General features: G+C 42.5%; 1 protein-coding gene and 1 long non-coding RNA gene across 2 annotated transcripts; one reads left to right on the plus strand and one right to left on the minus strand.

Annotated features, from left to right (window-relative positions):
* Positions 1-27,560, minus strand: LOC125018529. The gene is made up of 3 exons (XR_007113959.1): positions 27,477-27,560; positions 21,029-21,085; positions 1-116 (listed from the first exon to the last, which is right to left on the minus strand). It is a non-coding gene; the product is annotated as an uncharacterized LOC125018529 (long non-coding RNA).
* Positions 11,080-15,485, plus strand: LOC125018509 (forkhead box protein G1-like). Its single transcript, XM_047602478.1, has one exon. It carries the CDS (start codon positions 11,725-11,727, stop codon positions 12,985-12,987), a length of 1,263 nt encoding a protein of 420 aa, XP_047458434.1. The 5' UTR covers positions 11,080-11,724; the 3' UTR covers positions 12,988-15,485.
* Positions 27,561-27,603: the final 43 nt, after the last annotated feature.

Consider the following 27,603-nt stretch of genomic DNA (forward strand, 5'->3'; position numbering starts at 1 on the left):
CTGGACCTGGACCTGGACCTGGACCTGGAGGACTAAAGGAGGCTCTTTAGAGGACAGCAACGTCCACATTTCATCCAGAGGAGACAGACGGACTGAAAGAGGAGACGTCTCAGCACCTAGAAAGTAGAAACAAATAGAAAGTGATTCAGAGATATTTAGTTTTACCTGGAGATGTCATGAGACTCAGAAATCTGTCTGTCTATGTCTTTTTAACTCTTGTCCACGTTGCATCGGTGTAAAGAGAAACTAAAGGAATAAAAACATCTACAGCAGCTGGTTGATCCACTAAAGGACAGAGAGAAGAAGTATTTCCAGTTCCAGGACAAATGAGACGTGAGAGTCAGATCTTTGGGGGAGTCATGTCTCCCGTGTCCTCGCCGTGACCCAGACGAAGCTAAACCCTGCAGCTCCGTCCCAGGCAGCGAGGTCACCGACCGCAGCCTCCCCGCGCCGTCCTGGAGCTGCAGCGGCAGCGTCATGAATAAGTCAGGCGCCGTAGCGCCGTAGCATTGTAGCGTCGTAGCGCCGTAGCATCGTAGCATCGTAGCGTCGTAGCGTCGTAGCATCGTAGCATCGTAGCGGCCTCGGTCCTTGGTCCTCGGTCGGGGCTCTGAGCGTTGGTGAGGTGGTGAATAATTCAACGTGGTGAAGTATGATCTATATTTGAGAGGAAGCGTTTAGCCCGAGTGGAGGAGGTGGTTTTATCTGGAGTCTCTGTGATATAGTAACAGTAAATAAAATGAATAGTGGTAAATAGGAATAAACACCACTTCACCACTGATCAGGAGAGAAAATATTTACTACAGGTACCAAGAGTTTACCAAAAAATATAAAATAAAAAATAAATACAACTGGACAATCATAAATCTATACACACATATTTACATAAATATGCAATAAAACATTAAAAAACGGAAATAAAATGAATTTACAAGCAACAACCAAACCACATCTGCTCAAACTGAACTTTATTTATTATCTGCATTTATATCAATATCATCACGTTTCTAAATACATTCTAGTATATTTTGTATATCGTCAAATATATTAATCTGTTTTTAGCAGTATTTTCTATGCACACTGTGTGTAAATATACTACTACTACTACATATATATACTGTATATAATGAGTGTTAAAATGCTCCTTTGTAAAATTGTTCATCTGTTCAGTTTTACATGTTAATACATGTTGACAGGATTAGTTCTCTACGTGTGTCCCGTCTCTTTCTCCTTTTACTGTTGATATTGTTGGTTTTGTTGGTTTGTTAAGTTAATGTCTGTACGAGCTACTGGACACCTGCATGTTGTATATATATATATATATATAATGATATTATCTATATTTTATTTATTCTATTGTATTTTTTCCGCTGTGCCTCCTCCTGCCTCTGCTGCTAATGAACTGTGGTGACACGTTAACTCGTATTGATTTGATTGCGCTGCCGGAGCTTCACACCTCAGCGACTCGGAGCAGGAATCCTGGAAACTCGTCTTCTCTCAGACTAAACGCTGCGGATGGAAAGTGCGTCTGGATCTTCTGAACCTCCTGGTTTCCAGATGTTTCTCTCGTCTCCACAGAATCTTTCATGTTTTAATCCGGCTGCATGTGAAGCATCGGTGAGAAACGCTGCAGCGATAAAAGAGGAACCGGTTCTGACGCGGGTCCAGAACCGGACGGTTCCAGCCCGTTCACTGAGAACCGCTGTGTGTTTGTGGAACGGCGCCGGGTGGATTCAGTCTGCGTTTTCCAAGCGTGGGCTTGTTTCCGTGTAGCTTCCTGCGCTGGCGTCCCCCTCCTCCCTCTGCCTGAACTCTGGCTGAACCTCCACTTGAACCCTGCATGAACCCGGGATGAACTTGGCTAAACTGACCCATTAATCTACTTTGGGTGTGAAGCGGAGCCGTACGGTGGCCCACGAGGGACAAGACGGACCGGTTTGAGCAGAATCAGCAACAGGAACACCTGCTAATCAGAAAACACGTGCACGAGACGGAGACAGAGGACGAGGACGAGGACGAGGAAACGGAAGGGGAAGAGGAAGGGGAAGAGGAAGGGTTGCATAAGAAAGAAAGGAAGAGTGGAAGGAGGCTGGAGGAGGAAGGAAATGAGTCACGACAGAGCTCGTTTAAAACCTGACACGTGTGCGTTTAATGGATTTTAACCGAACACGACTCAAATAAAAGCTGCAGCTTCGTCTGACGTTTCATTCGCCCTGAGACCTCCTCATTAAACTCCTGCTGTAGTTTACGTGCGAGGTTCAGACACCGGGGGGCGCTGCAGGTGGGGGGGGGGGGGGGCTGAACTAATGAATGAGAGGACACAGTCACACAAACGCCTCCGAAAACACATGAAGACGCGTAAAGTGAGGTTTGTTAATGTAGGTCAGCGTGGAGAACCCCAAACACAACGAGGAGGAGGAGGAGGAGGAGGAGGAGGAGGAGGAGGAGGAGTAAGGGGGGGGGGGGGGGGCGTCCTGGAACAAATCGACCAAGTGTTTTGATTCAGAGCGGACGTTAGTTTCTGTCTCGGTGCCTCGTGGCGACGTCGTGGTTCTGTGTCGCTGTGCCAGCCGGGCCTCCTCCTCCTCCTCCTCCTCCTCCTCCTGCTCCTGCTCCTGCTCCTCCTCCTCCTGCTCCTCCTCCTCCTCCTCGTCTTTCTGTGAATGGTGAGTGTGCGCTGCTGGACTTGTGTGTTTGTTTGTGGAGGCCTCGGGGGGCTGAGTTTGTGAATATTGCGTGTGGGCGGGGCCTGTTCTACTCCGACCACTGCCGGTTTATTAATAGCCGTAAACTCGGGATGAACCCGGAGCTGTTGGCGACTCGTCCTGATTTAGTTTGTCGGGACTCGGCTCGTAATGATATCGCCATCGTGGACGACCAGGACCCGTCTCCTCTCCGCGGGGAGTCACCTCGGTGCAAATGGCCGCTTCGCTCCTAACGTGCTTTGACAGGAAGTAAGTCCCCGTCTACTGGCCTCATATCTCCACGGAGACCTGCTCCTCCTCCTCCTCCTCCTCCTCCTCCTCCTCCAACACTTCCTGTTAAACTTTAAACTCTTGTTTGGGCATCATGTATCAGACATGATATTATTCTGAGTGTCTGTCACAGCTGGTCTGACGCAGCGACCCGACTCCAACGACCTCCAGATCTTCGTCAAACCTTCGACCAGAGAAATCCCTGGAATCCAGACGAAGCGAAGCGAAACCTCCCGACCCGGAGGTCAGCGCGGCGGCGGGCGCTGGGCTCGGAGGCGGCGTCCGGGTCGGTGGAGGCGGCTCACGCTCGATGAACAGCGCTGGAGATTCCTTCACGCTGACGGACAGACTGTCACATCTCATCACAGCTGCTCCCACATCCATCGATGAATCATCCCACATCGTTTTACCGGTTCACAAACAGACGCGGCCTCAGTCTGGAGAAACTCTCCGTGGAGACAAAGAAGCTTCTTCCTCATCACAAACAAGCTACTAAAACAACTGGACCAAAGATCTAAGATGCTTCAGTCAGTAGTTAAGTTAAGTTAAGTTAAGAGAGAAGAAACTCTTTGCTGATGCAAACGGTGGCCGAGCTCAAGAGAAAAGATGAAATGTCAGAGATAATCACGGCAGGTTCACAAGGAGCAGGAGTCATATTGTGACTGTGTTCAGAACCTGTTTCCACCACAATGAATGTGAGTTATTTGTTCTCCTGTAAAGTGTCTATTTTAGTTGTTGTTGTTGCTACGTAAATGAAACTAGTGACCCAGGAGAAAGAAGGTGGTGATCATAAGCTCCGCCTCCATTTTTGTTTCATTCAGACGTTCAGAGACGTTTAGATTTATTTACGGGTGCAGCCTCGCAGCTAAAAGACGTCTGTCATGCATCTTAACAAACAAACACACGTACGTACGTGAGGCTGGTGGAAGCTTTTATAGGAAATGACCAAACACATCAGGGCTGCAGACTCAGCGGGACATGAGCTCCATTCACACATGTAGCCCTGAACGCAGAGCGACGAGGCCTGGGAGGCTGTGACATCACTATTTCATACGGACATCAATGATTCAGAGCGACGGGGAAGCTTTTAAAAACAGGCTTCATGTACGAGGGAGTTTTACATCTGATTATTAAACCTCTCAAAACACCTGAAAGGTGACAAAGACCCGATCGACGTGAAACAGAATAATATGTTTCAGTATTTGTTCTGTGTGTGAGTGAGATCTGAGCAGATGAAACGTGTATCGACACTCGTCGAGTCTCCTGATCTTCATCTTCATCTTCATCATGGTGACAAACACTCATGAAGCAGAAACACAATCAACCTCCACTGGAAACGTAACCTCCACTTAGAGTTCCTTGTTCTCTGTAAATACTTTAACGCATCCACTGTCACTTCGGTTTGATTCTCACCAAATATTTCATCATAGTCTCAGAGTCTCTTTATATTATTTATAGTTTATTTATTTTAAGATACTTTTACTTTAGCTTCTACCTGATAATTTTCACATTCACTACATAGTCTCCTCTCTCCGTCCAGGTGAATGAGTCCAGGTGCATAAATCCAGCACCGGCTGCAGACTGATTCTACAAACACTAGTGAAACTAAATATTAATAATGTGACAAAGTTATAAGTGGAAGTGATTGGAAACAACAGGAACTCAGCACAAACTTGAGACGTCCAGACGTGATGTTTATCTCCAGATTCTCTCCAGAGCAGAGCGCAGACAGACAGAGCTTCATGAACAGGTTTCAATGGCTCAGCAGCTGCATCCCAGCCAAACATCACTACGTGGGATGCAGAGCGTGGGATGCAGAGCGGGGTATGCAGAGCGTGGGATGCAGAGCGGGGGATGCAGAGCGTGGGATGCAGAGCGGGGGATGCAGAGCGTGGGATGCAGAGCGGGGGATGCAGAGCGTGGGATACAGAGCGTGGCATGCAGAGCGTGGGATGCAGAGCGGGGGATCCAGCTCCATTGGACTCTAGAGCAGTGGAGACGTTCTCTGGAGGGACATCTGGAAACTGATGGCCAGTCTGAGTCTGGAGGTTCCCAGGAGAACCTGCTGGTCTGACTGCACTGGCAAGGGGGGAGTCTGGTAGGAGGGGCTTGGGGGGGGGGGGGGGGGGGCTGGTTGTTCAGGAGCTGGACTTGGTCCCTTAGTTCCAGTCAGAGGAACTCTGAAGACATTCTGGACAGTAACATGGTCCCAGCTCAGTGGGACCAGTTTGGGGACGACCCCCTTCCTGTTCCACCAGGACTGAGAACCAGAGACAAAGCCAGGTCCATGAAGACCTGGATGAGGAGGAACTGGACCAGCCTCCCAGAGTCCTGACCTGTGAGTCAGACCTTCTCCTCCAACATCACTAATGAGCTTCTGGGACCAACTCAGTCCTGAACCAGAAGAGCTGGAGCTGTTAGAGACGTCACATGGAGGAAGGGGAGGAGCTACTTTAATGTTTCACTGCTGCTGCACTGGTTCATTATTCAGGTGACGAATAAAAAACATCCTTGAACCTCAGTCAGGAGCAGAACTCTGGACACAGACCTCGTCGATCGTTTCCACGTCTCTCAGAAAACAAACCTGATCCCAGCTAGGAGGCTAGGAAGCTAGGAGGCTAGGAGGCTAGGAAGCTAGGAGGCTAGGAGGCTAGGAAGCTACTTAGCATTAAAGAAACTCCCTCTAGACGCTGTGCAGAGTCAGATGTGATGAAATGAGTCCGTCTGGTGGAAAGGACACGGAGAGGAAATTCAGGAGTTTGCATCCAATGCATCCGAGTGTTTTTTTTTCTCTAACGGTTGAAAAACAAACCAAATAAAATGCACATGCATGTTACTGAACTGTGATCAGACGACACAACAGGCTGCAACAACTCTGACGCTGAGGAGAAGACAGAATTATTTGTGCTGGAAATTACCATATTTTCAACTTTCAGTTCCAAAATTTCAGCTTCGACTGGAGCTCAAAGACACCGTCACATCTCACATCTTCTTCTTTTTCTACAGTGATTTTAAAGAAATAACTTCTGTTTACTGGTGGAGACATAGCGTCATTCCTTGAAACTAAAATAAAAGACAATCAGACATGGACTAAGGAAAAGTAAATTCTGATCAAAAATCCAATCAGCTGCTTTGTGTATTTCTTTATTAAGGAAAGAATGAGCCAATATTACATATCCGGAGTTGTAAAAGCATGTGAACCTCTATTTTTAGTATCTGGATTCCCGGTAACTGCTGATCCGCTGCCCGATGGAGGAACTTTAGCCCGGTTCACTTCAGATGCTGGTTGGTTTCCTCATGACTTCAAACCTCCGTCAGATACCACAAAAAACAGGAAACACGTTAAGAAATGGAGGAAAAAAGTCGTAAAAGATGTAAAATTCCTGCTGGAAGCGGCCGGATGAAAACAAGTCAGACGTGAAGTAAAGAAAAGTGAATTGTGCTCCTGCTGAGTGAATCTCTGCCTCGGCTGCAGCTTTAAACCTCTCCTTGATGACTAAATTGGATTTCCCAGGTGACATCAACGAGAGATATGACCGCCAAGAGATGTTCACCTCTTCCCATAAACGGCGCTTGGCCCGAGGGTTTGGAGAGAGGAGAGAGGTTACATCAGGACTCTCCCAGTGAGGAGCTTATCATCGTAGCCGAGGAGCGAGGAGTCATCTGAGTTCATGTTTGGTAAGAGCGGATTCATGATAATCTAACTCCTGAAAGCTGCTCATAAATAGCCGAGCTGTTTTGGCAACAGGGCTTTAATCTGAGCAGCTGGAGGAGAAAGAAAACCACACCCCCAACACCCAAACGGAGAGCGACACCGAAGACCAGGTCCAACTTTCTAACCAGTCCGACCCTCGCTGGACAGACAGTTTTCAGACGCTCGTGTGTCAGTTCTCAGCACTGGAATCAGAGTCAACAAGTAACAGAGAATGTGTTCAAACCTGAACAGAAACTAAATGATGATCAGATTAATATTTATTAGCAGCAGTAGAGCTCTAATCCTGGCTCCATGTTCCCACCAGAATTCACACTGTTCACAGATAATCTGCTCCCGTTCTTCTTCAGTTACTACTTTTAAATTCTTCTAAATTTATTGGTTTGCTCTTTGAAACAGACCTTTTGATAATCCACCACAGATTTACAATGGGGCTCATTCAGGGGCCACTCTAAGACCTGGATCCTGTGCTCCTGCAGCCAGGTTCTACTGGTCCTGTGCTCCTGCAGCCTGGTTCTGCTGGTCCTGGATCCTGTGCTCCTGCAGCCAGGTTCTGCTGGTCCTGGATCCTGTGCTCCTGCAGCCTGGTTCTGCTGGTCCTGGATCCTGTGCTCCTGCAGCCAGGTTCTATGTCCTGTGCTCCTGCAGCCTGGTTCTGCTGGTCCTGGATCCTGTGCTCCTGCAGCCAGGTTCTGCTGGTCCTGGATCCTGTGCTCCTGCAGCCTGGTTCTGCTGGTCCTGGATCCTGTGCTCCTGCAGCCTGGTTCTACTGGTCCTGGATCCTGTGCTCCTGCAGCCTGGTTCTACTGGTCCTGTGCTCCTGCAGCCTGGTTCTGCTGGCCCTGGACCCTGTGCTCCTGCAGCCAGGTTCTGCTGGTCCTGGATCCTGTGCTCCGCAGCTGGTTCGCTGTCTGGATCCTGTCTCTGCAGCCTGGTTCTACTGGTCCTGGATCCTGTGCTCCTGCAGCCTGGTTCTACTGTCCTGTGCTCTGCACTGGTTCTGCTGGTCTGGATCTGTGCTCTGCAGCCTGGTCTGCTGTCCTGATCCTGGTTCAGTTCTCCTGTCCTGGATCTGTTCAGGTTCTATGGTCCTGTGTATCAAGGCTTATCTGGTAGAAACATCCAGTTTGGACCTGGACACAACAGAGCACGTGCAGAAGGGACCATGTGGGTTTGGAGAATGAGCTGAATGTGTGATGACAGACAGTGAGATGAGCAACACCAGCAGCATCATGCATCAAAGCCTGATGCTGCCTCCACCATGTCTGACAGTAGCTCTGTCCATGCTGGAGATGATGCTTGGCCTGGCCTTCTGCGTAGCAGAACATTAGCAGGAGGAAGATAAAGCTGGAAACTGGACTCATCTGACCACAGAACCTTCTTCCAGGTCCTGACTGTCCAGTCCTTGTGTTCTTGGGTCTAAGCTCTGTCTCTCATTGATCAGGGGCTTCTTCACAGCCTTGTAGGACCTTAAGCCATGATCTAAACGTCCACCACGTACAGTGAGGCTGGAACACTGGACACCAGTTTGGTTTGACCACTGCTGCTGGAGCTCCTGTGATGTCATTGGCTGGTTTCCCTGCACATGTGGATCAGGATGAGGTCATTGGTTGCTGTAGAAACCCTTGGACGCCCAGATGTTGGTTTGTCTTCCAGCTGTTGGTTCGTCTGTGTGTCTGCAGAGTGAATCCAGCTGATGAAGGATGAATCTGTACTTCCTGGTGATCTGGAGGCAGCTGGACCTTCCTGTATCTTTAGACATGTTTCCTGCTTTAGGTTCCTTGTTTTAGACGTTTTAGTCTCAGATGTTCTGGTTTTATAAAGACACGAAGCAACGGATAAATGTGTCTTTTAATGAAAAGCACGGCCTCTGTTAGTGGATCACTGGAACCAAAGTGACCAGGACTCAACATCTCTCATGTATTTTTATGAAACAAACCAATTTGAAGTTTTTAGTGACTGTTTTAGGTTTTGTTCAGTATTTTGTCTGTGTCATTTAACTTGAAGAAGTTGTACTTGAGACCTCAGAGTGATTCTTGATGCAATGTTTCATAAATGCATGAACTTCAATTTCTCTAAAACAGACGATGAAACGTGTCGATAGAAATGTGAGCAAAGACTGAAACTCAGCTAATTGTTTGATTAATTGATTAAAGTGAAAATTCAACAGTAGCAAGAAGAATAAAAATAAAAGTTAATTCTGATTCAAAAAAGACAAAAAGCAAACGGTGGAAGACTTAAATCGTGTTGTGTTCAGGGTGAAAACAGGCGCTTGTGTGAATTATTTAAAGATGTATCTACACACACACACACACGATGCGTTCAGGTGCATCTTTTTCCAACAATAGTCTCCAACACATTAAATCATTTTTAGCCTCGTTATTTGAACGTGAGATAAAAATCACCTGTTGATTAAATGCTGGGAATATGTAGAGCTGTGTGTGTGTGTGTGTGCCAGTGTGTGTCTGTGTGTGTGTTAGTGTGTGTGTGTGTGTGCCAGTGTGTGTCTGTGTGTGTGTTAGTGTGTGTGTGTGTGTGTGTGTGTGTGGTTGTGTAGTTAATACATCTCACACACGGCCTTTGTTGGACGTCCAGATCCAGTTAAACAGAAACACCATCTGGCACAGAAACACAGCAGAGAATTAATACGGCAGATTGGAGGACGGAGACCTGTGTGTGTGTGTGTGTGTGTGTGTGTGTGTGTGTGTGTGTGTGTGTGTGTGTGTGTGTAATCTGGATTTCAGCTCTGTTGTCATACAAAATCTGCATGCAGTGTAAACAAACAGAGATCGGTGCGTGTCGCTGAACGCAGCTTGAAATAAAGACCACAACAATCCTTAAAGGCTCCAGATTAATAAATAACAACGAGGAGCAGGAGGAGGAGCAGGAGGAGCAGGAGCAGGAGGAGCAGCAGGAGCAGGAGGAGGAGGAGGAGCAGGAGGAGCATCAGCCACCTCTTTGTTAGAAGAAACTAACCCTCTACGTGGTATTTTCACACGTGAGTCTATGTTTCCAGGGTTGAAGGTTCTCGGTTCACTCAGTTTTTAGTCTCATAGTTTTTGCTGCTGTTCTATTTTTTCTTCCTTCAACGCGTTTGGTTCTTGTTCATCATGTTGCTCTTAAATCACAAAGTTTTCTGAATGTGAATCAAGCAAATATTCACATGATCTGATCCAAACACACAAAAACTTATTTGATTCTGATCACGAGAAAAGGAAACGTGAACAGAAGCAGATTCATTATGTTGTGACTGACTCATCTCTATTCATTTATTATTTATTTATTTCTGCAACAGGATCTTATTAGAATTAAAAAAACTAAAACACAAAACAATATTAGACTTAAATGAGCCAATATCAAAATCAGAGACGTGAGTTTGTTTTTCATCTGATTCTTATTGAGCTGAAAAAACCAAAGAGATTCATTCAAAGACACAATATTTAAAATGTTCTGACGCAGCTCATTTCTTTTTTCATTTCTGCATAAAAACGACTCAAACCATATTAAAAGTCGACAAAACAACTAAATGAAACAGAAGAAACAGAAATATTAGAGTAAAATGAGCCAATGTTAAAATCAGAGAGGAGCTTAAATATGTGAATCCCTGTTTTCAGTTCCTCCTGTGACAAAAAGCCCAAAACACAAGACGACGACAGCGGAAACTGGAAAATATGGAGCAATTTAAAAAAAAACAGAGGAAGAAAATCTGATGAGATTTGTTTTGAATTATCATCAATTACTCAAGAACTTAGAACATTTTCAAATCATTTTCTGCTTCTGAAATGTTGATTAATTTAAACTCATTTTGCTGCTTTAAGTCTCTTTTTTTTCATTTAATTCTTGTGGGTGAAATGTTTTTAGTCCAGAGTTTTTCAGCGGCTCCGTCTCAGACCTGGATTCATGTCATGTTTGGTTCTATTCTGTTTCTTTTGTGCCAATAAAATGAAAATAGTCTCAAAATGCTTCTGAGAACTCAGAGTCTGGAAACGGTTTAAACCGTGAGCAGCTCCAGTAGATTCAGATAAATTATCAAATAAACAAACAAACAAACAAATAAATAAAAATAAAAATGTCCAGGAGTCTAAATTTATTTATACAAAACTGTTCTTAAATGAGTTCTTTATGTCCTAGAGACAAAATTAAAGTCATCAAATAAAAAAAACTGCTTTTATTTATTTATTTATTTATTTATTTATTTATTGTGATCAGTTCCCATCAGTCACCAGTTCTGAGTGTCATCAACAGGAGGCGCTCTGGTTACAGGGTCAGACCTCTGTGTGTGTGTGTGTGTGTGTGTGTGTGTGTTCTCTGCACAATGATTTTTATTAGTAGACAATGGCTTCACCTCCTCCTCCACCTCCTCCTCCTCCTCCTCCAGAACACACACATGAACGCACAATGCGCGCACATGCGTCGTGTTTGCAGACATGAATTCAAACTATTACCGTCGTTGAGGAAACAAAGCCGAGGAGGCGGCCTGGCCGTGCGCTTTTACGCACACACGCGCAGGGAGACGGAGGGCGTGCGCGTTTACGCACAGGGCGCACGGGGGATTTTACGCACACATGCACACGGAGGAGGGTGAGTGTGACGCGCGCCGCAATTACACGGGAGAATTTAGGGTGCTGCTAAATACCGAAACAGGGAGAGAGGGATTAGAGGAGGAGCAGACAGACGACAGGTTAGTGTCTCTGGAGCCGAGAGACGGAGACGAAGAAGCTGAAAAGAGGATTTGTTGCAAATTCACCAAGTTGTTGAAGCTCCTCCTCTTCATGATGTAGCCGCGAGACGGAACCTCCTTAATTACTAATTTCTCTCTCTCTCTTTCTCTCTCTCTCTCTCGCTCTCTCTCTCTCTCCGTCGGTCTCTTTTCTCTCTATCCACTCCTCCATCCATGCATCTCTCATCCTGACCCTCCTTCTCTCTCCTCTGTCTCTGTCGTTTCCAGCCCGGATAACGGAGGTGGACGAGCTTGGAGTTGTTCCTCTACCTTTTTTTTTTTTTTTAATTATTATTTATTCGTCGTTTCCACCGGGCATGGAGGATGTGAAGGACCCGCCGACCGTCCACCGGTCCTCCTCCTTCAGCATCAAGAGCCTCCTGCTGCCCTCCAAGTGCGACCGACAGGACTCCGTCTGCGTCACCGCCGCCGCCTCCACCATCGTGGGCATCCCCGGGAACCTCTCACCCTCCCCGGGCTCCGACTCGGAGAGGTCGCTGGATCCGCCGGAGGTGGACTCGTCCACCGTGCTGGACCCGGAGAAACCGGGCAAGGAGGAGCAGGGGGAAGAGGAGGAGGAGGACGGAGGAGGAGGAGGCGGAGGGGGGGACGGCGCCAAGGCGACACCGGAGCAGAACACTAACGGCAACAGCAACGGTGGCAAAAACGGGAAATACGACAAACCTCCGTTCAGCTACAACGCGCTGATCATGATGGCGATCAGACAGAGCCCCGAGAAGCGGCTCACGCTCAACGGCATCTACGAGTTCATCATGAAGAACTTCCCGTACTACCGGGAGCACAAGCAGGGCTGGCAGAACTCCATCCGGCACAACCTCAGCCTCAATAAGTGCTTCGTCAAGGTGCCGCGGCACTACGACGACCCGGGCAAGGGCAACTACTGGATGCTGGACCCGAGCAGCGACGACGTCTTCATCGGCGGGACGACCGGGAAGCTCCGCCGGCGCTCCGCCACCTCCCGGGGCAAACTGGCCATGAAGCGCGGGCTGCGCTTCGCTCCTCTGGGGCTGGGGATTAACGAGCGCGCCAACAACCCGCTGTACTGGCAGATCTCTCCGTTCCTGTCCCTGCACCACCACCACCACCACCACCCGCACTACAACGGCTCGTCCCCGGGCTTCCTGAACCAGGCTGCGGGCTACGGCTCGCTGCTGCCCGCCGTGGAGCAGCTGAGTAACGGGGACCTGGGGCGCTCGCTCCTCGGCGGCTCCGCGGCCGGAGCGCTGGGTCTGACGAACAGTTACGGGATGAGCTCGTCGCCGGTCGGGCTGCTGTCCGGACAGACTGCCGGCTACTTTGTCTCAGGGAGCCAACACGCGAGCGCAGCGGCGGGGCCGCCGGGAGGGGGGGGGCCGCCGCCTCCGCCGCCTCCGCCTCCGCACCTCCAGCAGAGCGCACCGGGGTTCGGCGGCCTGGCGGCCAGCGGCTCCCCGCAGTCCCTGCTCTCAGACTCCCTCAGAAACAGCTCCCTACCGGCCTTCTCCCCGGGCGTGTCCGCGGGCTTCCCCGGGGTGCTGTCCCATCAAAAGAGGGTGACTCCCAACGCGTTCCTAAACTGACCCCCCCGCATCCCTCAATCCCTCCATCCATCCCTCCATCCATCCTTCCATCCTTCCCTCACCGGCACCGGGACGAGGGGCTCAGCGGACAGACAGAGAGAGAGAGAGAGAGACGTGGATATCAAACACAGGAAGAATCTCTCCAGTGAAACTTTGCGCGGCTCATCTGGATTATTTGGTTCCATCTCACTGAAAAAGGGACAGAGTTCGTTACCCGCGGGTTGAACAGCTGTAAACTAGACTTGCCAAAGGTAACACTAGAATATATTTCAAGCTATTTATATCTTGTACAAAGATTTTCAAACTTTCTTTGAGTCGTTTATTTATGTTTTGTATTTATTGTACAATGTATTTAAAGTTTATTTGTCAGTGAACAGGCTGCTCAGCGTTAGAGGGACACGAGACAATCAAGGAGGCAAAGACAAAAGACAATCACAACTTTTTATTTGGTTTTCTTTAGCGGGTTAATGAGGATTAAACGAAGCCTTAACGCAGGGAGCGGAACAATCAGGGGTTTTTAGAGGAAAACAAGCCTACGATCATATCTCTACTCAGGTTTGACCCCGAGACGAACAGGACGAGACCGAAACCAACCTACGAATAATTAGAATCATCTCAATCACATTCTGGGACTTTTAAATCGAAATGTTTCTGGAACAGAAACTCTTCCTGTTAAATTATGCAACACGACGCTGCTGGAACGTTTCTAGCTTTTTATTTCTGTTCATTAGCGAACGATTTTTATTTTTACCCTTCGGTTCATTCGCAACCGTGTGTGTGTCCGTGTGTGTCCGTGTGTGTGTGTGTGTGTGCGTGTGTGTGTGTGTGTGTGTGTGTGGAGGCCCGTTTGAGCGTAAAGCCTGCTGCGCATGTGCGTCAAGGCCCTCGCGCTAAACGTGCGTCCTGCGGCCTCCGTCCGAGCCGCTGCACCTGTCCCCGCTCCCCGTGAAGGTTTGGGACGAACCAGGGCACGTTTTTATTTATTGTGTCTGTAATTTTAGAGGGAAACACAGAACCAGGCCTCCAACACACACACACACACACACACACACACACACACACACACACACACACACACACACACACACACACTCCACCAACAGCCGCGAATCTTTCAGCCTCATCTCACTTTCGTCACTATTTTATTTTTCTTTTTGCGCCAAAAACGACCCCAGATCCAAATGAAATATTTCACCTGCACGCGACAATCACCAGAAACTGGAGACGTGAAAATATGCAACTGACTCTTCTTAATGTTTTTTTTTTTTTTTTAACGTTATAAATATCTATTTTTTATTTGAAGGTTGGAGTAAAAAGCTGATCTCTGCAGGGAGGCGCGAGCCGATCATGTGTCCCATTTACGGACGGCTCGGTGAAAAGACAACTTGGCGTTTAAGATAAAATTTTTTATTCATGCACATTTTATTTATTGCAAAATTTTCTCGAACAGTTTCGTTTAAATTATCTGTTTTTTGTTTTTGCTTTTTTTTAAAACTGAATTTAATTTGAAAAACAAAACAAAACACCGTCTTTTTGCCTTCAATGTTTGGTTTAATGAAATTAATAATTAATCCCGGAATATTTTATTGGAATTTTTTTGACCACATGACACAAACCAGCCAGTCAGAGAGAACTGGTTGATATAAAGACATCAAATAAATCGTTTTAATCGGCAGAATGTTGATCATTTTTATTTAACCGTATATGTTGCCCTGCAAAAAAAAACAAAAAAAAAAAAAAAAAAAAAAAACAAAAAAACAAAACAAAAAAAAAGTTAAAAAAAAAATATATATATATGTTATGGCAGAAAATTCAAAAAGATGAGAGTCAATGGTTCTGTGCTACCTGATCAAAAATTGATTGAAAAGCAAGAGACAAATTTTTTTTCATAGTTGGTTTAAAGGACAAATAAAATGTACATTCTGTTAAATATTAAAATGCAAAAGTAAATATCAGGCACTAACTGAAGATGAGCTGCTGGTTGAATCTAATTTGAACTTATTTAAATTTAAGTTTTTATATAAAAAAAAAAAAACTTTTATAGCGTTATATTTTTTGACCGTTATTTAATTTTATTTTTTATTGTTTTTTACAGATAAATTTGTGTGAAATAATGAAATAAAGAGCCTGGTGAAGTCCAGCAGATACAAATAAAAACCCTTCTGGTTAAAATAAAAGCACAAACACATTCAGTGGGTTCCTCATCAAACTCTTTAACTTTAGCACAAACAGCGACAACAGATCCAGGATCTGAATTTTATTTCTCTGTGTCACTTTTATTCCACTTTGGGTTTGTATAAAAAATAATAATAATAATAATTGTTTTCTGGAGATTTGTCTGTTTTTATTTTTATTTTGCACTTTTGTAGTTAGTGTTCACTCGTACGAAGTGTGTAACGTCTGTTCTGTTGCCGTCCGTTCTTGTCTGTTTCATTTTATTTTATTTTTCAGAGAAACTAAACTTGATTAAAAAGGAAAATGAAATAACCCGAAGACAACATGTGTGTAACTCGTGCATCATTTCACACAAACTCCTAAATCTGATGGATTTAGATTTGATTCATTTCATGTTTTTATTCTGTTTTAATTAGTTTTTGACTCTTTTTTTTCCATCTTTTTAAATTTATTGCATGATTTTACTATGAAGGACTTTTATCACACATGAGACGTAAAAGGACTTAAAGGGGATTTAATTTAGTTTAGTTATTAATTAATTAACTGATATAAATGAAGCGTTTAATGTTTCATGCATAAAGTCTAGTTTTTCTGAACAGTTTTCTTGCACTATTTCATATTTTCATGGATTTCTGGATTGTTGAAGTTTATTTCTTGTCTTTCGCTCCCAGCAGACGTGAACTTTCTGAGTTTCTCTCAGTATTTTTACTTTCAGCTGCAGTTTTGTGGCGTGAAGCGACGAGGAATCTACAGCGAGTGGGTTTTAGGCCTCGTCCTCCTGCAGCAGACGTCACGAGTTTGAGTTTTACTTCTGCAGCTTCTGTGGTTCTGTTTTCAGTTTCAGTGTGAAAGTAAAAAATGAATGTTTTATAGAACTAAAAACTAAAAGAAGACGTAAAGGCCTGAATGCTTAAACATTTTCTTTGTCTAAAATGTAAACGCAGCTCATTCTATATTCTTCTTTTTAAACATCTCATTTTAATCCTGTGATGTTCAACATTTAGTTTGATGCTGAGCTGTGATTCTGTCCAGATCAATGTGTCTGATATTTAAAAGCAGGACGTTTGTTTTTTAAAATTAAAATCTGCATTTACACCATTTTAACATCTCAGATAATTAAAGGTCAAATATACAGGAAGTAAAGAAATGAAACAGAAGGAGTCAAAAATAAATTGGAGATAAATAACGTCCACTCACAGTTTAATGGGACGAGAAAATAAATGATTCCTTCCAGTAATAATGGAGCGTTTGTCTTCAGCATCGATCGTGTTGGTTTATACTTATATCTTATATACTTTCATTTTATTTCTCCTATAATTAAAATCTAAATATGTTTGTTTGAGTCCAGTTCAGGACACGGAGTCAAATAAAAAGTTAAATAAAAGAGTTTTACTTCCTGAACCAAGAAGAAGAAAACAAACAGACAAACCCTGAGGAAGAGTCCGGAGTTTAGGAGAGAGCTTCCAACAACAATGCTAGGCTATGCTAGGCTAGGCTAGGCTAGGTTAGGCTATGCTATGTTATGTTAGGCTAGGCTAGGCTAGCCTAGGCTATGCTAGGCTAGCCTGTAGCTTCAGGTAGGATCGATGTGATGGTTATGATTATTGTAGCAACGACAGCGTCCTTCATTTTAACGCAAAGAAGCTAATGTGTTAGCATTTTAATGCTACGTCTTCCCGTATGTTGTTCCAAGCATCTTGAAATATTTTACGACTAAACATCTAAAAAAAACGACCACATGACGTTTGCTTTTAGTCATTAGGTCGGAAAAACTGACTCCGTTAGCTCCTGCACAGAATTCAGCTAGCTAGCATTAGCTCACTAAACAGTGCTAACACAGCTAACACAGCTAGCTGTCGCTACATTAACCCTCGAGCGTCAGGTAAAAAAAAAGTCAATAAAAATATAAAAACATACTGAGCTGACTCAGTTTTTTTTTGGGTTTTTTTTGCATAAATCTCTTAAACCACACACACACACATACACACACACACACACACACACACCTTCAAATATCTGCTAAGCTCAATAACACTATTATTTTTAATGTTAAACACTAAAATAATAAATTTGACCTTTTCTCTCGTGAATTAAACTCTAAAATCACAGAATGAGTGGTTTTATTGTGGTGACTGAGAGATTAATAAATGTGCTTATGATGAAAGTCAATGGGACATTTTTAGTCGTGAATTTTAAATCTGATGCTACAAAAAAACTAATGATACAATCAAGTGAATATTCTAGATGATGTTGGTCACATTCAAGACTGGTCTGAAAAAATACAATAAAAAAAACTCTCCAGCCAAACAACAATAGATTTATGGAAAACAGCTCATTTTTTATGTTTGTTTTTTAGACTTTAAGTAATGATCAGTTTTTTTTTTTTGGTAGTTTTGTGCTGAAGTGGTTTATGAGACGTGGACTTGGACATTTTTGTCCTTAAGAGTGAAGTGAATGTTTTTCTGTCGACTTATTAGAACTTTATGTCTCCGTCTTGTATCTATCTGTCCCTCTTCTTCTTTGTCTTAGTTTGTCCTCCCGTCTCTCGTCTCTCAGAGTCTCTGTTTGTCCGTCTCTTCTTGTCTCTGTTCGAGTTTTGAGTCTCAGTCTGATTTTGTCTTCCAGGCCCAGTTTATCTTTGGTGAGTGTCTCTGCTTGTCAGTCTCCGTCCTCCGTCTGTGTCTCAGTCTTTGTCTTCCAGTCCTGGTCTGTCCTCTGGTCTCTATCAGTGAGTCCATGTCTTCGTGTCTCTGCAGCTTTAAGAGGAAGTGTCTCTGGGAGTATTTAGGTCAGCGCGGTGGGCTCACTTGTGTTAGTCGCGGGGGCATCCCGGAGGGGCGGGGCTTAAACGTGAGGGGGAGGGGCTTAGTGACGTCACAACCAAAGCTCTAACCGTTTGTTAGCTCATTGTAGTTAGCGACAGCTAACTGTTAGCGTCATTAGTCCAGATGAGAAATATTCAGTGTCCGGAAATAAAAATGAGCTGCACAGAAATAAATCAGATACATTTAGTTTCTACAATTAACAAAAAAATTCAACTCTGGGATCGAAAAATAGTTTTTTAAAGGATCAGTGCGTTTTTGGACATTTAAACGTTTAAATAAAGTTGTTGTTTCAACGTGTTTTGATTTCAGATGATTGTTTAGAAGCAAACGTTTATTTAGTGACATGAATTAAAAGCAGCTGATTTAACGAGTCGACACTAAATGAAATTAATTAAACAAACGTAACAGTTGTAACAGTCGTAATTAAATAGAACTCAAACTAAACAGTTTAGCTCTAATTAATCGTGTTGAGTCAACGTATTCAGATTTTACAGGGAAGTAAATGTTATTAACGGGTGAAAAACATCAGATTCTTTTTTTAAAATAAATAAATAAAACGTGTTCAGGTTCGTCAGGATTTTAGTTTGTGTGTTTGTTTGTTTAGTCAGATGTTTTATTTAGTTACTATTTGAAGTAATTTAAATAATAATAATAATAAAGAGGAAAATAAACTCCATTAAAACAATTCATTTGTGTTAACTGTTGAAATAAAAGCGATTAATGATGTGATGAAATATTGTTCACAAATCTTCTCTTTATATGTTCATGTGTTATTATGTGGAAATGAATGTGAATGAGACGAGAAGGATCCTGTAGAAACACTGAGGATCAGAGAAGTTGTCCAAGTAATTAAGTAGAACTTAAACTAAAGAACTTAGCTCTAATTAATCGTGTTAAGTAGCTTATTAAGATTTTAAAGTGCACTAAATGTTATTGAGCGGTGAAAACTTTAGGACTGAGCTTATTTTTAACGCTGAGTAAGAAGGAGCTGAGTTTATGATGAATCAGAAAAACTGAAGAAATCTGCATGAAAATGCGGAGAAAGTGGAGTGTGGGTGATGTGACGTGAGTGGGTGGAGGCGTAGGAGGGAACGTGATGAGAGACGGAGCGTTTGGAGTTTTACACTCTGTCAGGATGTGGAGGAAAGAACGAGTTCCACTTCCTTTAACACCACGAACGTCATGAAGCTTCAATCACAGACTGAAAGAACTCGACACGACGTCTCTGAGAGAAGCTACAGGTTTGTGAGGATTTAAGGCCCAAGACGCAGCGTTATTTTAAGTTATTTTATCTAAGTATGTGTTAACGTCACTTAAGGTTTAAACCTGCTCATAAAATCACGTCTGCACAGTGAATTCAAGCAGCAGCTTAATTTAGGACAAGTTTCAGAAACATGTCACTGCTACAACTTTATATATTTATTTTCTTTGTGTTTTTTCTGTCATGAATCATCATTTTCAGATTCAGCTTGAAGTCAGGTCCCAGTTTGAACTAACACTTTGTCACTTTGTTAGAAAACAACTGAAACCGACGCCGGGTTCGGTCCAAACCTCCGACTCTGATTAAATGGTGTTTTTTCGTCTTGATTCTAGTGAAACTAGCGTAAGAGTTTAAATTCCTCCAAGTTCTCCAACGGACAAACATTAATGTCAATAACGGAGAATTAACTTAAATTAGGTCTGAAGTCTGAAGTCGCGTCAAAACTTAATAAAAGAAAAGAAAAACAAGCAGAGAAACATTTCAACTGATCCTAAAAAGTGCGATTAATCTGCGTTAACTACGTAAATCGTACGATTAATTGCATTTAAATATTTTAATCTTTACTCACTGGTAAAAAGTTCAAACATTTAATGAAGAGTCTTATTTACTTTAATGTTAAATTTCAGTCTAATCTTTATTTTATTTGACATAAACACATATTTTAATCCCTGTGCAGATGATTAGCATCTAATTATTAATAAAGTTATTTGTAGTGTGTTGTTGTTCAGTCACGTTGTTTATTTGTGAAGTTAAAGTTTTTTGAAATAATCTGAATAATAATAATAATGATAATAATAAAATTCCTTTGAGCTCCATTTAAAACGTTAAGAACAGATTCATTTGTGTTAACTACTGAAATAAAAGCGATTAATGATGCGATTAAATAGTTTAATCTATTCACAGCCTCTTTTCTTTCTGTTTTTATATGTTCATATATTTAGGAAATTATGTTGAAATATATTTGAATAACAGGAGAAAAGTAAAAAAAGGAGGAAATAAAGAAGATTGAGACTGAGGTTTATTTGTCATGTGCAGCGTTAACGGTGAAATTACAGGAGAAAACTATGAAACTACATGAACAACACATTTACTCATGTTTCTATCGTCGAGTAAATTAACGCGACTGAGACGTTCTGATGGAGTCAATGGACATCAGGAAAGAAAAGAAGAAAAGAAGAGAGGAGGTGGAGGAGGAGAAGCAGGAGGAGGAGGAGGAGGAGGAGGAGGAGGATGATGAAGAGGAGGAGGAGGAGGAGAAAGAGGAGGAGGAGAAGCAGGAGGAGGAGGAGGAGGAGGAGGAGGAGGGAGAGTTTTTGAGGGACATGGACGAGGAAATGAATTTGAGTGAACGAGAGATGTCGTATTTCTGAGACTCAGAAGAATAAATCGAGCTTCACCAACATGTTTCTGTTTCCACTCAGTAAAAAACTAAACATGTTTTAAATTTTTCTACTTCATTCTTATTTTATTTATTTATTTTAATCTTGATGTTGCAACTACGTAAATAAATAAATAATAATGATAATTCAAAGAAGAGACATAATATAAAGAAACGTGTTACATTGCATCTGATGCTGAATATTTAATAATATGAGTTTAATTGTTTCCAGTATTTTTTTCTTTTTTACTTTCAGGGCCACAAACAAATCAAATCTTCAACAGATTTTATGATCGACTGCATCTTTAATTATTAGACTCAATAATCTGCAAATTAAAACTAAAACAATGAAAACAACACGAGAACATTTCATTTCTTTTAATCTAAAAGAAACAGACCGACCTTTGACCTCCACAGTGAAGTTCACTCCTGAAGTTCAGCGTCTTTAGAACTAAAGCTCTGAAAAGGAGAACACAGATATTCAGCCTGAAGGTTCAAACAACCAGAAGTTCTCAGTCAGAAACATGAAACAGTTACTTTCATAAAAACCTCTCAAACATGAGATGAAACGTTTTTTTTTTTTGTCATTTCCCTGGAGATGACGTTGTTTTCCGTCCACTTCTCCGACTAAACCAGACAGAAGTCATGGTCATTGATAAATCACAGTCTGTGTGTTTCATTCCTCTGACTCCGTGATGCAGAGAAACAGAAACACAGATGATCTGTGCAGGAACGTAATCAGTTCCCAGAGACTCCAGATCATCTTTACTCTGCAGAACGTTCTTCTTTAACAACAACGTTCCCTCCAACACCGACTCTGGAGTTAAAGGAGGAAGCAAGTAGTGAACCGTGCCTTAATAAGAGAAGACATTAATCAGGTGACGCTAGCTAGGCTAGCTGTGTTTAGAAAGCTAATGCTAGTGGGCTGAGCTCCAAGAGCTGCACAGAGAACATTCAGTCCAGTCCCAGCGTCAGCTGATCCACCGACAACAACAACCACAACGGAAACATCTTCATTCAGCTGGTTTCCAGAGTTTACAACCGAAAAAACTCTGAGTCACGGTTAAAATGGAGGAAGCTGCTGCTGCTGCATTAATAAAGGACGTTAAAGAACAGAAAACAAAAGAAGGTGTTTGGTTTAGAACAGAAACGGTGACCCATCCATCCACCCCGACCTCCACCACCGACAACCCCACTTCCTCCTTCTCCTCCATCACAATATCACGTAAGTTACACTTATATCCGAATAAATAAATAAATGATGAGCACATTGAGGAAATAAAAATGTGGTTGAGTTGTACAAACTATCTAGAAATACAGATGCTGCCGAATTCTGCAGATTAATTCTTATAAATCCTAAAAACTATTGACGAGGGCTTTACTGTGGCAGGGTTTAAAGAAAAAGCAAAGCAGAAAGTGCGAGATGTCAGTGGAAGACTTTAGCATCTCTGGCTGGAAGTGATGGGATGTGAAGTGTGTGACTGAGTGAAGCTGTAACCGGAGCTGAGCAGGATTTAAGGCGACAGACGAACATTCAGCCCTCATGCAGGTGGATTACAGCCACAGAGAGACATTCACCGCCCTCATGCTGCTACAGTCATCGAGAGCATTAGCGTCTCTGGGAGTCAATTTAAGGATTACAGCTACTTTTTGGAAATCAATAAACACCATTTCAGATCCCTGCGGGAGCCTCTGCTGCATCAGCTTTGGTATTTGGTGCCATTAAAGTTTATTTCACTAACAAAATAAAGACGTTACCAGTGTTAGAAAACAAGTAACACACAGACGCCAACAGAGTTCAAACCTCTGATTGAATTAAATGTAGTTTAGTGTTGGAAGCTTTAGAGATCTGCTGCTGAAAGGAATCTACTCTCATCTTCTCTCATTAATTAGCAGTAAAGACGAAACAGGAAAAGTTCATTCAGGTTAATAGTTTTATTTTCAGGCTTCTCCACAACCAGGAACATGGGACACGATCCACCAATCACATCGTTCTTACAATTAAACACGATGAACGGGTCCAACAAACACTGGACTCAGTTTAAAACCAAAAGATTCTGTTAAAGATCATTGTTCCTTAAACTTGAAGTTATTTAAAAGTGGTGTCAGTCTTTCTATGCTGCTGTTGGTCGTGTTCACACACGTGTTTGATGATTGACTGTAAATATGTACAAACTGTTTTACATCCACACGCTGCGTTTCCACTCAAACCCTAAATATCTCAATAAGAAACTGAAATATCTCAAACTAAAACATCGTCACTCTCTCATGAGGAGGTTTTTCAGACGCATCCATTTAAAAGTGATGTGACCAGATTAGACTTTACCAGAGTTAAAACACATTTCAATGGAAACAAAGAGACTCTGGACTTTACTGACATTTACAAATATCACTTTTATTTTGAGAAAAGCTGGAATGAAACAGAGCTACAGACCGTGATGCATCTGAATAAGTTTAAATGTCTCTGATTGGCTGGAGGATTGTCCAGTTGATGTATGTATTATTTATTTATTTATTTATTTATTTATTTGTCTTTTTCCAAGTTGAAACTCGCCTCACAATAAAATCCAGATGAAGAGTTTCCAGACTGTGATTCTGATGAGAACTGATGAACTACAAACTCAGTGAAATAAACAGTAACGTCATCAGCATATCAGCAGACTTCCCAGCATGCACTGCTGCAGAGAACTCCTCCGCTTTAGTACTTTGAAGAGAATTAATTATTATTTATAAGCACATCTCTGTCTCCTCCATCTTCTCCCTCTAGTTTCTCATCCTTCAAGCGACGTCTGTTTTTAGGATTTAGCTCTTTTCTGTCATCAGAATTTTTTCACATGTCGAATAAAGTCACTGCACAATCTCACGAGAGAATGCAGCGAATAGTGTGTATTTAAAATAAATAAATAAAATCTATTCAAGGATTTAATGAAGAGATATTGTTCAGGTTTATTATTGATCAAATCTGAGAGTCTTTGCTAAAATAATTCAGATTTTGGGGCAAGTCACATCACAGCTGGTCAAGAAAATAAAAGCTGCCTTAGTTACAAAGACGTATACGTTTTGATGATCTTCAGTAAGAATGTGTTGAACCATTAATAAGAGACAGAGACGCTGCTGCAGAACAAAAAACAACCTCGAAACAACGAACATGTAAAGTGAACAATAAAAAGGAAGCCGGGGTCAGAGGTCACGACCCCACAACCTCCGTTCTAATTGAACAGGAAGCTTTAAGGGGAATTAAAAGTTCAGTCAGAGTTCAAACAAACTTCATCCCTGCATTCAACTTCTGTCTGATCAAAGAACCTTTTTACAACTAATCAGGTCCGAACATCCACGAAGAACAAAAGTCTGAGAAACATGTGAGTTTCTGTCCAAAAATAATGAGGTGTCGATGGATGATTGGGTAAATAAACCAGTTTTAATGTCTTTAACAAACTGCACAGATCTGCAGAATCATGTTAGAGGCTGAAATGAGGAGCATCCAACGATAATAAAACCACAACTAGAAGCTTTTTATCACGTCTTTAGTGGCGCAAGCTAGCAACAAGCTAGCAATGAGCTAGCAACCATGAGTCGAGGGCGGTAGCGGCGATCAAGGACGTTTTTATGGCGGTTACCTCGGCAACCAGAGCCTTAAACGTCTATCAGATACAAACTGTGGATGGAAATTTGAATTAATTCAGTTCAGAACATCTGAGGACTCCTGAGAAGAACCTCACCGCTGAGCTGGAAGCTAAACTAGCTAACTAGCGTATGCAAACTACGTTTACCTGAAGGAAACAACATCCACCATTTTGGTTCCTACCACCTGCTCTTTATTTGCCATTGTGTGCACAGACGAGATGGAAACAATAGGAATTTATGTGCAGAGTTTCCAGGAATCAGCCTAAAACAAGTTTAAAAGACATTATCTAAGATTAGTTAATCAGCAGAAAAGACAAGAGAAAAAATACTAAATCAGTGTAACACTGATGTACAAAAGTATGAAACAACTTAAATAGATAAAAAAAATATGTCTAGATTTTGTTTATATGTATGTAGACAGTATTTTCTTCTCAAAAAGATGAAGAGCCAACTCCATCCAAACGGTAGCAATGTTTTATTGAGGGTTAACTGGAGAATAACAGTCCAGAACATTTAAAGACGCTTTGGACGCTAATCTATGGTTCCTGGCACCAGATCCATGCGGCTCACAGTGATTTGGAACATCAGCTGAACCCAAATGTGGCAGCATTGACATTATTTTCTTATGAAATAAAAGAAGAGCTGGATTTGGATGAGAATGTGACATATTTAGTGCCAAACATCTCAGGACCCCTCAGATTAATCTAATGTCTTTAGGAGGAGCCTCATCCCTTTGTTGGGAACCACTGGTCTAACTAACTGCATCTCTTGGTTCTTACCACCAAATACACCGCGACGATCGCAGCTCGGAGCGAGACATGAACCCAGAAGAGCTAAGTCCGAACTACAAAGAGACGTGCGACCAGAGAACAACAAGGCTTCAGGCTCAGAAACCTGCAGCCCAGAACCACTGATCACATGACGTCGGCCTCGGAGCTTCACCTTTCGTCCCACAGGTTGGACGCCGGCCCGCTGACCTCCATCAATACTTGATTCTCTTTTGTCTGCCATCATGTCAGGTACTTCCAGCTGTAATCTGTTTGATAGGGACGGTTTGAAAAGATCAAAACATGAGCCTGCAGACATCGTCTCTCCGCTGCTGTTCACGCCTGACTGGCCAAGAAAAGCCTTCGGGACGAGATACAGACATCAGCTGGACCACAGAGCCCCCCCCCCTCTACTCCACTCCTTCCAGTCTAGTCAAGGTTTGGGGATTTTACTGTGATATCTAGAGGAGACAACCCAGAGCTCGTTGCATATTCTCCGTGCTGCTAAATCATGTTTGTGACTCACAGGATTTCAGATATGAAGGAAGAAAAGGGCCATTTATTATCCAGAAAACAGCTTTTATCGCTTTGCTTCCAGCAGATTCATAAATATATTTTCTCAGAGGGCAGAAGTTTTCTTCATGCAACATGCATCATTAGGAGGATTCACATATTCAATAATATGAACACATTCTCTTCATCCAGTCACATTAGACTTTTCCAGCTCTGACCCATCTGATGCAAAGTTCACATCCTTCACAATATTTTATGACAACAAAGCCCAGAAAGACACAGAGAGGAGAATATTATACATGTGTTTACTCTGGAGAATGAGCCAATATTACATATCTGTGAGTGGTTTTCAGCATCTGCTGTGAATCCTGGTGCAACGGTAACCGCTGATCTGTCGTCGAATCACACATATGGAATATTGGCTCATTGCCCTGAATAAACAAGTCTCTGGTCTACTTTCTGTTCATTATTTGACTCATTTCTATGAAGAAATCAAATGTTTAACACACACTCACTGTGGTCACTGGAACCCTCGACTGTTGCCCATTGAAATCTAATCGGTTTATTTATTTATTCATTTTAGACCAAGTGAACGGTTAAGCTGAATTCTGAGAAAGTCAACTTTAAATACACAATTCTCACAATCCACTGTATCTTCGTATGTGGGACAGAAGCATCTTCATGAACCAATCAGAGCTCAGGACACCAGTCGTGTTTGAGTAAATGCTGCTTGATGCAACGTGTCATTTTTTTTAACTATGTTCCAACTTTGATTCCTCCACAACAATAAAACCACTCAGAGTGATTCTGACTTGTGTGCATGATAAATGTTGGGGTGAGTTTGTTCTTTGAAATGAACACGTCTGTATCCATAGAACACCAACGTCTGGTGAGTTTTATTTTGGTTGTGTTGCTGTTGTCTGGTTCACATGGGTCCTTCAGTCTGTTTACTGAAGTTACTGAAGTTTCATTGAGTGTTTTTTATTCCACAGGTTCGTTAGTGTTTGTGTATGAAATCACTTTTAAAAGCTTTAAGCTACATTTTTATGTCATTGAACTGTTCACAGGTTAATCTGACACGACACCAGGTGAATAAAACACAACTAAAGCTTCACTTGAGCTTTCACAAGCTACACACATTTATTCTTTGAGACCAGAGACACAACTAAGAGGTTTAGTGAGATGCTCATAAATAAATATCATTTAGTGGTAATTCCTATGGTCAAAACTAATATTTCTGAAATGTTCAAAATTTCCATTAAACTTTAGAGATAAACTTTTATGTGGATGCGTCTGAAAAACCTCCTCATGAGAGTAGAGATGTTTCAGCTTCAGATGTTTGAGAGGTTTTTATGTTTCATCACCAGTTTATTTATGAGATATTTAGGTTTTGTTTATTTCTGGTTCCTACCTTCATTTTTTAATTTAATTTTATTTTTAAGGAGAGGAAGATTTGTTATGAGACGTTTTATAGTTTTAAAAGAAACGTTCTTGCATTAACAGGTGTGGTTCTACTTTACAGGGAGATTTTAATGGACTGGAAATAAAACAAATGTCCTTTTTCAGGATTTAGAAGATGGATTCTTCTCTTCTCCAGCCAGAATAAAATAAGACATGGTGCCGTCTCCCTTTATTAATAATGTAAAGAAGTTCCTCAACTCGATGTTACACTTTGGATCCTTGGAGCGTAATAGAACCATATAATAATGAACTTTTGTCTCTGTAATAAAAAATGAGTTAAATAAAGTTGTTAAAAAGGAGGGTTTGAAGAGTTTAGGGATTTTTTCCCTCAGCTAATGAACGTGGCTTCTTTAAAAAAGAAAAATAACTCAGACATGGATCAACACTAAGTCTTTGGTCTATATCTTCAATTACAAAGACGTTTAGTGCAAAGAACAAAGTAACATGGAGCAAAACCTGAAACCTGGAATGAAATCAGTACTTACTGCAACAAACTGCACAGAATGAGTCCTACACACTTCAGTCACACAACGTTTCCCACCGCGCAGTCACGCGGGCCGCTGCTCTTCTTCACCTCACTGGATCTGAGCCGACAGGAGCTCAACAGCGCCA

The sequence above is a fragment of the Mugil cephalus genome, chromosome 13, assembly GCF_022458985.1.
Source record: "Mugil cephalus isolate CIBA_MC_2020 chromosome 13, CIBA_Mcephalus_1.1, whole genome shotgun sequence".
Taxonomy (NCBI): Eukaryota; Metazoa; Chordata; class Actinopteri; order Mugiliformes; family Mugilidae; genus Mugil; species Mugil cephalus.

Bases quoted from the DNA above. Each gene is read 5' to 3' on its own strand.
- LOC125018509 (XM_047602478.1), top strand. From the start codon at position 11,725: ATGGAGGATGTGAAGGACCCGCCGACCGTCCACCGGTCCTCCTCCTTC.